The 15,860-nt window shown below is 38.8% G+C and overlaps 1 protein-coding gene across 1 annotated transcript in view; it reads right to left on the reverse strand.

The window, feature by feature from the left end:
* Positions 1-12,315, reverse strand: part of ERICH3 (glutamate rich 3) — a 104,329-nt gene extending 92,014 nt beyond the window's left edge. Inside the window, 1 exon segment of the mRNA XM_042948614.1 lies at positions 11,440-12,315. Within this exon segment, the coding sequence (XP_042804548.1) occupies positions 11,440-11,543 (104 nt within the window). The 5' untranslated portion in view covers positions 11,544-12,315.
* Between the last annotated feature and the right edge of the window lie 3,545 nt (positions 12,316-15,860).

The raw sequence follows: 15,860 nt of genomic DNA on the forward strand, positions 1-15,860 counted from the left end.
TCAAACTCACTTTTATAAAGGTTGACAAGATGAACAGAAATAAATCTGAAATTAATTTAACCTAGAATTAAAGGCAACGATCTTTCACTTAAAACAAAACAAAACAAAAACAAAAACAACTAGTGTGCACATTTAGTGTTGTATCTGAGGTTCCAAAATGGGCAAAAGACATTACGTGGAACCTAATGGTAAAACCAAATTTGAGGTATCAACTTCTCAGGCCAGGCCAGCTTTCACTTGGTTTTATAGCATCCTTGCTTGCTCCTAAGAAGATGTCAGCTAATAAACAAGAAATGTTGTCTCCTCTCACTTATTCAAAGTCATAATAGGCTACTATTACCCAGGCAATGATAACTACAATTATAATACAGTTTTCTGTTAACTGAAACCAGAACATTTCTATGAAATCTTTCATAAACCAAAATGGCAGAAAGCAATGAGGTGATTACCATTGATTTATATGAAAACATTTTTTAAGTATTCCCAGACCCAAGAAATAATCTCTTTTAAACTTTTCTGATACATTTGGACACATCTTGCTAATGATTGAGCAAAATAAATCAATATAAAGCACAGATACTAACAGACACAGATCAAAGTTATAGTGGCTAATGCTGATATGCAACGTGTAGTTCCCAGGGAAAGAGCTTGGCGGGGCCGCTCTTGCTGCTTGGACTGCATGCTACCTGGCTAAAGACTCACTGCAAAACACATGCTGGATGCTGTTCTTGCTTTTCACCTTGTTTTATAAAAGCAAAAATCTTCTCCAGATTTCTTCTGTTAGCAAAAACAGGTACTAATAACATAGGTCTTTAGTAAACGCAAAATGGCTTAATGCAAATGCACAAAAAACAGGGAATATCTGTATTATGTTTTTAGAGAGTACTTTTTACTCTCTTTAAATGTTTCTGGATATTTTATGTATCTCTACATATTTTTAATGCACCCTCTTTCAAAACTCTTCCTGAAAATTAATCTCTCCAGAATGCCTTGTCCAATTACTCCAACTCTACATCTAGCTCAGGACTTAGGAGTGGAAATTCTCCTACAGAAATCTGGCTTATTCTTGTACATTAGTACCTACCTTACTGCTATGAGGCACTACGTTAGCATATTTAACACTTGCTATGTGGCAGGCCTTGTGTTAAATGTTTTAAAATAATTCATTTAATGCTCACAACAATCTACAAAACGGACATATTTTCCACATGGATGAAAAAAAAAACAAAATCAGAGAGATTATACAGAATTCATGTAGGGCCACATGTGGCATATCTGAACTCAAACTATCCAAGTCTAGAGCTAGACAGCTAACTACTAAAACACTGTGCTACCGGACACGGTTGACTAGTACCAGAAGCAGTTCCCAAACCCTTCTCCCTTGACTGTCTCCCACTAAAGTTACAAAGATCAATACACTCTTTCCCGCTCTCTCTTGCAGGTAGGCATACCCACTGATGCAGTTCTGGTCAACAAGATATTAAAGGAAAGTGCTGGAATGTTCTGGCAATGTTTTCCCCCTTGACTTAAAAAAAAAAAAAAAAAAAAACCTTCTTTCACCCATCTTTTTCTATTCTGTTTTGGATGCTTTTATACAAATATAATGACTGGATCTAGGGTAATCATCTTGCTACCGTAAGGAAAAGACCAAGAAAATTGTACAGGTAAGAACCCAAGTCCTGATATTACAAAAAAAATAGTCACCTACCTCCAGACTACTTGTGAAATAAATAATGAATGTTGTTATGGTTTAAGGCACTTTTTGTTTGGTTTTCTATTACTTGCAGTTGAACATACTCCTAACTGAGAAAACTACCCCACTGCCCCTGGACAGCAAAACTCAGTGAGGTTCAGTGACTTTTGAAGTCTTAAAAAAAAAAACCCTCACTATTTAGGTTTTCTTCAAGAACTCAAATGAATTTCTGGAACAGAGTAAGTGCTTCCTATGATAGCTTAGTAACTAGCACATACTCGGCACTCAGTACATATTAACTGAATGAATGAGCAAATGTATTCTTGAAATAATCATAAATGATCACTAACTTAGGAAACGTATGTCAGCAATTATTGAGCTAAGTTCAGGGCACAGTCCTGAAGTACACAGAGGACCAAAGTATGTAGAGGGGTGAGGCCTCCACCCTCAAAACATTTGTAGGTATACGGGAAATACGAAGACGACTGCAATGCAATGAGGAATTCCCCTCCTGGGATTTGTTGGTGTAATTTTAAAAACAGTACAGTCTTAGAAACAGCTTTTCAAACAATACATCATTGTCAAGATAGCTTTAAAAGTAGGTTAATACATAGGAAAATGGAGAAAAAAGAAAATGACAAAAAACCTGATTCTAAATGGTAGGATTTCAAGCAAATTTTATTTTTCTTTGTATTTTTCTTCTCAAAGTAGAAATTTTTAAAAATACAGATAAGAATAAGGAGGAAAATTAAAAACTACTTGTAACCCTAATATCCAGAAATTTGAGATCCCTTCTAAGTATATTATTCTAATTTACAGCAGATCATTTTTATTTGAATCTAAACAACAGAAACAATATTATTATAAATGTCTTGGAGCAATCTATGAAAAGAGACAACTTCTTAATATGAGAGCCACATAATATTAACAAATATAAAATATTACAATCCATGGTATATCAAGAATGTCAGATTAACTGCTACTATAAAACACTACGATTCAATTCAATTTAAAATCCTTAGTTTTTAATGCTGTTTCATAACTACTATGTGCAATTTATACTCTCTGTTTAGTTTCCTGCTGGTTTTCTCTTGTTTCAATATTTTGCCCTAAGAATTTTCATTAATTTATAAATGCTCATTACTATTATAAGAAAATAATAACAGTCACAGAAAAATGGATCACCAGCTTAAAAATGTTCAATTTTCTGTCCCAACTAGTGTAAGATGCTGAGAAGTAGGGAGTAATTTGATTACTAATCAGACTAAAAACAAAGTTTCAATACTTACCAGTAGAGACCATTGACTTATTATCTTAATTACTTCTCCTCACTAGTGTTTTAACCATATTTTATGTTTGCTTTGAGTTTTATCTCCCTGTTCAACTTTTGGCTTCCAATTTCCACTCTTCATGACCCTTATATTGTTAAATCATTTATTTTCAATGACTGCTTTTCTCATAAAGACCATCTTTAGTTTTCGTAGGGCTAAGAAAGAAAGAGCATCAGCAATGACAAAAGGTTGTATTAGTGTGGTAGGGCTGCCATACAAAGTAGTACAGACTGGGGGTCTTAAACAACAGAAATTTGTCTCATAATTCTGGAGACTAGAAGTCCATGATCAAGGTGTCAACACGGTTGGTGTCTTCTGAAAGCCATGAGGGAAAGGTCTATTCCAGGCCTCTCTCTTTAGTGTACAGATGGCCATCTTTTCCCTGTATCTTCACATGGTCTTCTTTCTGTGTGTGTGATTGTGTCATAACCTTGTTCTTCTTATAAGAACACCAATCATATTAGATTAACTGACCCAACTGACCTCATTTAACCATAATTACCTCTTAAAGACCATATCTCAAACTATAGTCACATCTGAGGCACTGGGAGTTAGCACTTCAACATATGAATTTGGGTGGGGTACAATTCAGCCCATAACATAAGCACAGCCCAAAAGATGACCAACTGAAGTATGTAACATTGACTTAGATAGAAACAAGGAATGTATATCCCAAGTACAAAGAAACCTACACTTTGATTCTGAATTATCTGTGCTGGCAAACAGAAAAGGATCATTGATGATCCATCCGAAAGGGGAACAGATACCTTCTGGATCCCACCACATCCATGTGGGTAGTTTGGATGGATGTGGAGAAGATAATGAAGCTCTCCAAAGAGAACCCCCAGAGCACTGGGCAGAAGAAGAAATTATACCTCACAATGGCTTTCCCATAAGCCAAAAAAGAGTTAACCATATAAAAGAGACCAGGAGACAAGAAGAGTGGGGGTCAAAGGGGACTCTCAAGAGAATGAAAAGTTATTAAGGAATCCTGACCCATACATCTGCACTTTGAAATGTTCTTCACTTTTAAAGTATATGTTTTGTGGTTCACTATAAAAGCAATGCTTTGACAACAATTCTCAAAAAACTTTTAGTCCTAATATTGACAGAATCTCAGTAAAGCGTGATTTTTCAAGCTGCATCTACTGAACTTATAACATCTTTTTCTCTTTCCCCTGGAAAGGCATTAATCCAGAAAGGCAAGCTCTCAGGTGACTTACTTTAATCCAAATATATTTTCTGATATAACAATCTGCAGCAATGATGTTGTCAATGAAGGATGTGTTTCCTAATTGGAAGTCTTGGAAGGAGAGAGTTATTTAGAGCTTCTAGCTAAGAAAAAAAACAAAAACAAAACCAAAAACAAATGGCTTCTGATCAGTTAGAAACCAGAGGTATAATGGAATCCTATTTAACATTTGGGTTTACTTTTTTTAGTCAGCACACAATGCAAATATATTATACGGTCTCAAATATCATTAAAAATCACGAGCTTAATCCATAAAGTACAATACTCATGGTTTTGTGTATACCACACTATCCAGTAATTCTTTGTATGCCTTAGTTTCAGAGCCATGGAGTTAGGCCAAAGCAAGGAACTAAAGAGAAATAAAATGCAGTGTCTATACCCTCAAATAATTTGCCTTTGTGGGCACTACCTAAGATTTATTCAATGAAGTCAGGACCAGTAGTTGAATATTCAAACAAAACATTAAGTTAATGAGGTAACTATATATAAATGTATTTACCTTAAATGTTTATTTTAACTCAAGGCATAAATGTATGTCAGCTTACTATATTTACTTTGTTTGTAGTGCCAAGGGTTTACTTTGACTGTGACTCAACTTATTATCATCTTTCCTTATCCTTTTTAAAAATATAAATCATATTTGTAACACATCATTTGGGATTTCAAGTTTAGGGAAAGGTGATAGAGATACTTGCAAACCAATATGAATGTTGAATCCTAGATATTTTTTCTTTTTTACAAATTTTACCCCCCATCTAATTTAACAGTTTATTTTAAACTGATGGACATATATGGAATTATTCCAAAGCCTACACTACTTTCAACTATTTGTGTGGGGAACTAAGTTATTGGTGGGAAAGATCCAGTAATTCAATCTGCATACTACTTCTCTTGATCTGTACCAAAATTATTAATTAAAGCTTAAACAATTATTTCAGTACTATCTTCCAGAATCTGGAGTTTTCATTGAACATGGTATTGGGAAACTTAAAGTCTTGAAAATACATCAATACCCCAGGCCCAGATTATTTCAGGCTGATTTTAGTTTTGAAAATTGGGTCACAGAAGTTTTGTTTTCTCCTCTTCCTGAAAAACTTTTTGTAGTTATTAGCAATCAAAGTAAGTTGGGCAAGTCTCCACTTTTCCCAGTTAGAAATACGTTTCTTCAGCAGAGACTGGGAGAAAGGAAACAGGATGCCACAGTGACTGCCCCTGACGGTACACTGTTCTCTACACCAGAAGTGTAGATACTGGGATACTCACATCCCTTAGAGACCTAAAGACTTTCCTAAGGGAATCTAGGCAAGGACCGTTTTAAGGGAATTAATTTCTAGATGCTCTAGCTTCCTCTGCTCTCCTAAAACTGATCTGACTGAAAATGCACCTCCAAGTCATATTGATCTGCCAGACGCTTCCCTTTTATAATCATCTTTCCATTTTTACCAAAGGAAGGCACACCTCTCACCATTTGGTGTCTTATTAGGGTGCACTGAACTTGGGAGAACATCTGAAAAATAAATGGACCATTTGAAGTATTGTATAGATGTTAATACAATTCGCTTTCATGATCAGGCAACAAATATGATTGCAAGTAATTTCCAATCCTTTGCTTTCAGCACAGTTGAAGAATCACATCTGAAAGATCATGGAAAACATTTTTTGGTGATAGATCATTATGTGATTTGGGCATATAACACTGAAGGAATTCAAAGAATTGAGTGATGTTGAATAAACAAATATCTTTCCAATCCCATCTACGTATGTGAGCAGATTTGTTAAGCAAAGAGCTGAGAGAAGACATCCCACGCATAACAAAAAGGGCAGACTCTAGAACAAAGGATCAGAGAGGAAGTGAAGACAAATGATCATATTCAATTCACCTCGTTTAACCAGAAACAATTTATTCCTGAAGTTAAATTGTTAATATGTAATAGGAGAGTGAGTAGAAACTACCCCATTTGAATTCAAATAATTAATGATTTCAAGTCTGAAATTTTGTGTCACAGAGATAATTTTGGTGGTGGGAGTGAGTGGGGAGCAACAGACTAGAATGTTACCTCAGCCGTCGAAAGTACGACACTTTACTAAGAAGGCAGAGACACCACAATAAATCTAGTTAACATTCATTAGCATACATAGTTACAAATTTTGTGTGTGCGCATGATAAGAACTTTTAAGATCTACTCTTTTAGCAACTTTCAAGTTAAAAAAACAGTATTATTAGCTATAATCACCATGATGTACATTATATTGCCGTGATTTATTTATTTATCAGTTGGAAGTTTGTACCTTTTGACCACCTTCACTCACTTCACCACCACCTTCCCGCCACTCCCTGTCTCTGGCAACCACCAATCTGTTCTGGTCTCTGTATCTATTAGTTCATTCGTTGCTGCTGCTGCTGTTATTGTTTTAGATCCCACATGTAAGTGACATCCCACAGTATTTGTGGTGATCATTTTGCAATATGTACAAATATCAAATTATTATATTGCACACCTGAACTAATATAATGCTATTTGTTAATTATATCTCAGTCTTTAGAAATACCATGTTGGATCAAACAACCAAAAAGGCAGGGACAAAGTACAACAGGCACTCCAATTGTAAATGAATGGTGGGTTATACTTTCTTGCCATTTTTGGATATATACATATACATATCCACTCTCTAAAAATTGACAATTTTACTCACAGCAGTTTTTATTCTGCCTTTCATGAAGAAGGACTAAGTTATCCGGGAGTACTAGGGATGTGTTCATTCTTTCTATACCACTCTTAGGTACACAGACAGTCCCCAACTTACAATGGTTTGGCTTACGATTTTTTGACTTTATGATGGTACAAAAGCAATATGCATCCAAAAGAAACCATTTTGCATTCTGAATTCAGATCCTTCCCCAGGCTAGCAATACGTGGTAGGATACCCTCTGGTGATGCTGGGCAGCCCCAGCTCCCAGTCAGCCATACGGTCACAAGGCTTAACAACTGATATACTTACAACCCACACAACCATTCTGCTTTTCACTTTCAGTATAGCATTCAGTATAGATTCAGTATAGCATTCAGTATAGCATTCAGTATAGATTACATGAGCTATGGAGAACTTTATCATACGACAGGCTTTGGGTAAGATGATTTTGCCCAACTGTGGGCTAATATAAGTGTTCTGAGCACATTTAAGGTAGGCGAGGCTAAGCTATGATGTCCAGGTTAGGTCCATTAAGTGCATTTTTTTATTTACATTACAGTGGGTTTATTGGATCATAACCCTACCATGAGTTGAGGTAGATCTATACTCTGTCACTACAGAAACACTTGTTTACATTTAAAAAGATACATTAATAAGTCTAAACAAAAAAAAAAAGTGTGTCTAAACCTTGGAACAATTTTTCCAAACATACCTCTTTTGCATTTTTATCTTGTCATAAACCATAATGTTCCCCATTCTTCCAATTCCTCAAAGCAAATTTACAGACGAGTGTGACTATCACTACTTAGAGCCAAGCTTATCTTTCACACAGGGAGTCAACTTCACATGGATTCAGTGACGATCCTTTGAAGGAGTTAGAAGAGCCGTATCATTTTATCCTCATGCATGACCGAGGGGTATAAAATCCCCATTCCACCTCCGGGACTAGTGCCCAACCCACAAATACACACACACACACACACACACACATACACAAATAGTAACCCAGGGTGAGATTTAGCAAACCAGAGGGACTATCGGTTGAAATTTTCCACACTGAAACAATTCCATTAGAGATGGCAGTGCCGGAAGCAGTATTTTATAGTTGACTTCCCCCAAATTACAATGCAGCTCAAATTCAAAGTCTCTATTATAATCTTTGGCAGAAGTTTTTAAGACCATTTTTATTTACTCCAAACTCTATCCGAACTAAGTCAGCACAGACCTTTAGCAATTTTTTCATCAAGAGTTTCATGCTGTAATTAAGTGAGCAGTGGAACTCAAAAGGAAGCACCAAGAGAAAGCATCAGGGCGTCTCTTATTGATTGGTGGAATTTTAGGGATTTAAAATTTCTGTTTTATTGTACAACTGCACTTCATTACCATTTATCCTTAAAATGTAATAAGTACAAACTGCTTCAGCAATGATGGAAAAGCTTTCTCAGCTTTAATGAAACCTTTTATTTGCTACTGAAACTTTTATTATTTCCAAATGGTGTCACAGGCAAGAAAAATGATCACTACTTATATTGAGGAAAAACTTGAGCAATTTGAATAATTTTGTTCTTGGATGAATTCTAAGGCATTTAGATTTGTTACACTTATGTTTATTGCTTTCATTTACTTTTGATGAACTAAAAACAAAAAATATACACATACACACACTATTACAAAAGAATTTTCTAATTGTATATCAAAATACTACATAGTTATGTACAGCAATCACTTGTCAGATGTTGGTCTGATGTATCTAGGGCTCCAACGCATCTCAGCTATTGGCTGTGAGAGGCAATGGAGTGTAATTGTTCAGTGCACGTGCTCTGAGGCTGGACTGACTGGCTTTGCATTCCAGCCCTGACATCTCCCCACCCCACCTCTGAGACCTTCAAAACTTTTCAGTCCTCCCCAGCACCTGGATGGATTAGTCTGTTGAGCACCTGACTTCAGCTCAGGTCATGATCTCATGCTTTCTGAGCTCAAGCCCAGCATCAGGCTCTGTGCAGACAGCTCAGAGCCTGGAGTCTGCCTCTGATCTCTCTGACCCTCCTCTGCTCACCCTCTCTCTGACTCTCTCTCTAAGCTAAGTAAACATTAAAAAATTAAAAAAAAAAAACAAAAATGAAAAGCTTTTCGGTCCTCAGTTTCCTTCCCTGTGAAAATGAGGGTGAGGTATTTCATGTAAAACATTTTAAAAAATGTTTTTAAAATTTTTTTAAAAATTTAAAAAGCCTGGCACATTGTAAACACTTAACACGTGTTCAGCTCTAATACCATTTTCATATGTGAATATGTCTACCTTTAGACTGGATGCAGTGTCAGAATATGCCATTCATTCAACATTTATTCAGCTTTACTTTATGCAGAACATTGTCCTAGGTAAAGGGGGCACAAAGATTACTGAGACATTCCGCCTGCTCTCCGGGGGCTTACAATTTTAGTGCAAAATCATTGTCGCCATCTTAATATCTTTCTTGAAGAGTATCATGAAGCATACTCTTTCCCTAGATCATAAATTTTCCTTTTGTCCATGGGCTTGGAACTAATGGAGCTTCAGAAAAATTTCACTTCAGTTTCTGAAATCTTAATCATGCACAATTTAATAACCAGCTACAGGTTTTTCCACATTTTAAAATGGATGATTAAATGGTCTAATAAGATTCTAACTTAGCCTAAAACTTGAAAAACATAGGAAGACAACCATGACTGACACATTCATTTTCCTGAATGTGGACATACTGCAAACAGCAGCTGCAGAAAAATAGTGCCATTTACATCCCACATGACCCACGGCTAACTAAAATTGCACAGGAGTTCAGCATCAAAGCGTTAAAGTACCTAAACCAAATTCAATTTGAGATAAAATGAGAAGCTTGTTTAGTCATAGCTACATCACTTTCCAAAAAAAAAAAAAGTTCTTAAATTGACTTCCAACATGGCACCTTGTATACCTTGAGTTTTTCAAACGTTTTGTTTATGTCATCACACTCAGAGAATTCATTAAAAAATAAAATCTTTAAGTTCAGCTATGAATCCGAAACACAACTAATGTATTTCAGACGTCACAAACTCCAAATGATCTTAAATATGTTGTCCTTTGCTAATTTGCTGCTCTTGAAAATGTGCAATAAATTCAATTAAAAAGGAAAGCATTTTCAAATTAGTTGCAAGATCAACTAGGATATTATCTGCTTACTAGATGTATCATAATAAAAAACCATCTAATACGCATTACATTGTTTAATTCGGGAGGAAATTGGATATTCTCCTTTCCAACAAAAGGACTTTTTTTTAACAACAGCCAATAATGACTGTGTTAACTTTCTAGAATAGATTGAATAATTGCCAGATATATCTTCAGAGGAGTCACCCTGCCCAAAGCAACAGGATATCCTGTGTAAACACACAAGGACACAATTCCTTCCTTCTCTCCTTCCTCTCCAGTATCATACCACCTTCCCTGTCAAAACACTTTTTAAGGATCCCTACGATCCTGAAATAAGGGGCATCCCTCACAATAAAACCTCCCTCGACATTAAATCAACTCACACCTCGTTTCTATGCAAGACGCCACAGTGAAAATTTATCTTAGTTCCAAATCTCCAAACGAACGCATATTTTGGTGACCTCTTCTTTTACATTCAAACACACATGTCCCACACTACAGGATCCTTTTGATCCCAGCTAACGTCCCTGCTTAATGTATGCGTTTTTCACATCCATTTTTTAATCCTTCCAGAGTGAAAATTTCAAAGAGACAACGTCAGTGAAAGAAGCGAGGAAAGGGAGGGAGGCGATACGAAGCCTGGGATTTCTGCCATCCTCAACGCAACCCAGAATTCGTATTATTTGTTTCTTCTTCCCCAGCCTTCCCTCTCGCTTCCCCTCTCGCCCCTGTCTCCTCAGCAGGAGGGAGGAGGAGGAGGGGCCGCTGGCTGAAGCCGCCACCTGCCGCGGGGTGGAAAAGCTCCAGTTGTCACTTACCCAGCGGGTTGAGAATGGCTCATTTTTGCAGGATCCCTTTTGGACCCCGCGGCAGGTGCGGAGGTAGGGTGCGCGGCCCCCGGTGCGCGCTGGCGCAGCAACACTCGCGCTCGCGGGGTGGCTCCGCACTGCGGTCGCCGGTGCGCGGGGCACCTGAGCTGGGCCGCCACCGCCCCCGAACTACCCCGTAGCCTCCGGGGGCCCCCACCCGCTGGCGGTATCCACAGCCTTGCGGTTGCTAAGGGAGGAGGGAAGGCAAACGCAGAGGTTCTGGAGAGGCCCGAGCACTGCTGGAACGGAGCCTGGGGAAGCTGGAAATGAAGCTCGGTCTTCCAGCCCCGGTTTGCGGGCCCTAATGTGGGAGGAGACCCAGGCCCCTGCTCTGTTGCTCTGGGCGCGCTTTCCCCAAGCATCTGTAATTTGAAAATACAACAAACACACACACACACACACACACACACACACACACACACACACACACACACACACACCTGTTTAGGTGCCTGTGCTTCCTGCTAGGCCCTGGGGAAGGAAGGGCTGGGTGTTGGCTGAAGCTAAGGTAATAAAAGTCCAGAGCTGCTCCACTGTGATGCATTCCAGTTGTAAAACACCCTAGCTTCTAAGTTCAAGGGAAGGAGAGGTCCTTTCAATCTGTTTAACGTTTTGATTTTCACTCTGATATCCAACGCATGGTAGTTGGTTCATTTCCTCTTTGGAAAATCTCCATCTTTGCTCCTACTGAGGTCCCAGCTCCCAGCAGGCAGTGCTGATGGTTCTGAAGTTGAGAAGGTGGGAACGACCTAGCTTCTCAGTGAAGCATGCGAGAATCGTACTTGTGTTTGAATCCAGCACATAGAAGGCAGAGCTTAGATGAAGAAGCCTGGATTTATACGAGAGGGACTTGATGTGGAGGAAGCTTAAGGCACTGGACTTAGATGATCTATCCCTAGTCCTGTGTTGCTTTGTCAAATTCTTTGTTGCCTGACTTGCTCTCTGGCCTCAGGTTCCTCCTGTGTAAGTGACAGGTTGAACACATCTGTGGTGACTGAGCTCTCCATGGATCTCTGTTCTAGCTCAGCCACACTTATAGGAAGGATGGGTGTCAGCTCACTAAATGGCATTTTGCTTTCCCACACATCATAAAGGCCCACGGACAATGTCAGAGTCCACTCTCCTTTGCATATTCAAGGTCCTTCATCACCCAGCTTTCACATCCTTTATCAGCCTCACTGTGACCACTTTGTCCACCTCTGCTACCCTGAACTCTAGCAAAACCAAATCTTGCCCTATCCCATGAATGGAAACATGCTTCTTCCCTTGACTGCTGGACAAACTTCTAATCTTTCTTTTCTTTCTTTCTTTTCTTTTCTTTTCTTTCTTTCTTTCTTTCTTTCTTTCTTTCTTTTTCTTTTTCGAGGGACGGAAAGAGCAGGGGAGAGGGGCAGAGGAAGAGAGAGTGAGAATCTTAAGTAGGCTCCGTGCTCAGTCCAACGTGGGGCCTGATCCCATGACCCTGGGATCAAAACCAAGAGTTGGACACTCAACTGACTGAGCCACCTAGATGTCCCTCTATTCATCTTTCAATACTTAGTTTGCACACTGCCTTCTTTGATGTCCCAGGTGTGGTGATGACTCCCATTTCTGGGGCCCCACTCTGCCTGGACATACTTCTGTGTTACACTCACCTTCTGTACCACTGTAGTTACTGGTATATGACTGCCTTTTCTATGTTCTATGCCTCTGTTTCATGTGGTGCATTGATTTTGTTTCTCTGTATTCTCAGAAGCAAACAACAGTTCGACAAATGTTTGGTGTATAAATGAAGGAAAAAAAATTTAAATCTCTTCAAAGTGGTAGTATTTTTATTGACTGTTTACTCAATGCTCTCCTCAGCCTTTTATCAAGCACTTACTAACTGTTCATTATCTCACTTAATCCTCCTCTCCACTCGGTGAGGTAGGTTTTCTCCCCCATTTCATAGCTATCCAAACTAAGACACAGAGGAGCTAATTATTTTGCTTGAAGTCTACAATAGCTCCTAAGTGGAAAAACCAGGATTCAAATCCAAGTCTGTCTGATTCCAAAGCCCACAAGTGTTTTTTAACAATGACAACATTCCTTCCCCCGTAATTCCTGTGAGTTGCCGCAGGAGTCAAATTTCCTACACTATCAGAGTTTTCTGACCTGAAAGATCAGAGCCATCCCAGCAGGGGGAAAATAGAGTTCTAGTACAGTAGCTTAGATCCTGAGACTGAGGACTCAAGGCTGCTTTGGGGACCAGAAGGCTAGAGCTAGAGAGAAGCAGAGGTTGTCAAAGAAAAAAAGATGTGAGATGTGAGAGTGGCATCTTATGCTTAAACAAGGAAGATCTATAGATACCTAATCACTGTGCAGCTGTAAGTGGGACTTGAGCCAGTTCTGTCCCATATGTGTCTACTCCCACAGACTGTGGTTCCCGTTTGATGGTGTCCTTATGCTCCCTGTGACTAGGTTTCGCCTGGATAAAAATTGGCAAGGAGGGAGGAGGTACTCAAGAGAGTTATTATAATTTGCCCAAGTCCTGCCAACCCCTAAGGATGGTGTAAATAATATAATCTTATGTAGGTACTAGTTGTTACATATTAATTCATTTGTGCAAATAGAAAATGGTATTCTCTCACTGGTGGAATGAGAAAGAAAATTCAAATACACTATTTAGATACTCAGGATTCTGTAGAAAAGGATCCCCGGCACTCAGCAGACAGCAAGGTACCCTTGGCAGCATGTATTAATTCATAAATGGGGTTTGAGTTCTCCACCCCTGTGAGCTGCACAATTTCACGTCCCTGATGAAAACTGCAAGGAAGCTACTAATTTTCACTTCAGAAAATGCTCACTGTGAAAATGTATTGGGAATTTAGCCAGAAAGAATTTTTATGTTAATTTCTAGTACGGAGAGAGGGAAAGGGAGAAAAGGAAAAAAAAAACAAAAAAACTAAATTAAACTGTTTCAGAGACCAAATAGTCACTGGAGTCATTTTCATTTTCTCACAGGAAAACAAGTCCCCAGATGTCCCCAGTAGTATCATAAATTTATAAAAAGATTTTTGTTTTGTAGAAAGATCTGTGGAGTTGGGGCTTGGGGGCCAGAGACTGATATCAGTAGGAGTGACGAAAAGACAAGTGGATCTCCACTTTGGTTAAACAAGAGCTAGACATAGAAATCACAGATTTGAACTACCAGTGACCATCTCCTAGGTCAGGAGTGGGCAATCTATGGCTCAAAGGCCAAATCCAGCCCCCAGCCTCTTTTTGTGCAGTCCACAAGCTAAAAATAGTTGCTACATTTGTAAATGGTTGGAAAAAGACAAGAATAATATTATTATATGATAACATGAGGGTTACACAAAGTTCGTATTTCCTTAAATAAAGCCACATCCATTTATGAATCATCTATGACCACTTTGGTGCTATAAAGGCAGAACCGAGTAGTTACAACAGTGCATGGCCCACAAAATCTAAAATATTTACTATCTGGCTCATTACAAAAAAGTTTGCTGACCCCTGGCCTACAGTGTTTCTGCAATCAGAAAGGTAATTTCCCTTTATGGACTTTGAGAACAGATACCACATCTTTCACTGTTTTATCCTTAGCACCTGTCACAGTGCCGCTCACAGAGTAAGTGCTCAATAAACAAATGAAAGAATGAATATATTGTTGGGAAGAATACACCTTCCCACCGGTTTATCTTTCTCCCACAAAATAAAGGTGAAGTCATCAAGACTTCCTTATAATATAATAAATATATATCATATCATATCATATCATATCATATCATATTGTATCATGCATGATGATTTGATGTCACCCCAGGATGACTTTCTTTTATCAACACCATATAAAGCCCCAGTAAATAATGTAAGCGTTTCATTAGGGCACAATTGTACAGCATGCTATATCCTTCAACATTAGCTTAGGTCACTCAAAGCTATAGCACTGAGAAGCTGGAGAATGAAGATCACATGTACAAGGATTTAACTTGAAACCCGAATTGTTTTCCAGCCTTCCCTAATAAGCTTCCTTAATTAGCTTAATTCCAGTAAGCCATTTAGTGAAGCATGGTGTTATAGATATAGAAAAGGCTGAGAGGGCATGTACAACAGGTAGAGTGACAAACTTAAAGGGACATTCTTTTTTTTTAAATTTTTTTTTTTTAACATTTATTTATTTTTGAGACAGAGAGAGACAGAGTGTGAACAGGGGAGGGGCAGAGAGAGAGGGAGACACAGAATCCGAAACAGGCTCCAGGCTCCGAGCTGTCAGCACAGAGCCTGACGCGGGGCTCGAACTCACAGACCGTGAGATCATGACCTGAGCCAAAGTCGGATGCTTAACGGACTGAGCCACCCAGGCGCCCCTTAAAGGGACATTCTTAATTCAGAATTCAGAGTAACCCAGATAGGCAGATAGATCCTTCTATCCCTATTTGTGGGTTGGATTGAATCTGCAGACAGATCAGTTGAATTAGGGCAATGAACTTTTTTGGTGGCCATGGGAAATCTATGGTATTTACTACACCTGAGATTTCAAAGATGACCAGGACTCCCTTCTGCCCTCAAGCTTGAAGTCTTAACTGGCTCTGCAGACATGCAGACAAAGAATGATAGACTGCTAAGTGCTATGATGAAGTATGCATAAGGTGCAATAGAGGTGCCCTCTGACTAATGCTCCTACCCTATCCTATGCTCATCCCCCACCACTTCCAGCCACATACCCACTCTTTGTGATGCTGAATATCACTTCTCAGTAATCACATTATTCCCTCTAGCTTTGACCACCCTAATTCTTCCTCACCATCCTCTCCCAGGTATTCTGCACCAGGAGAGAGGGAAGACATTGGCCATGAGGGAGGGGAGAGAGAAGGAAAAGAGA

Source organism: Panthera leo, chromosome C1 (genome assembly GCF_018350215.1).
Source record: "Panthera leo isolate Ple1 chromosome C1, P.leo_Ple1_pat1.1, whole genome shotgun sequence".
In the NCBI taxonomy this organism is placed as follows: Eukaryota; Metazoa; Chordata; class Mammalia; order Carnivora; family Felidae; genus Panthera; species Panthera leo.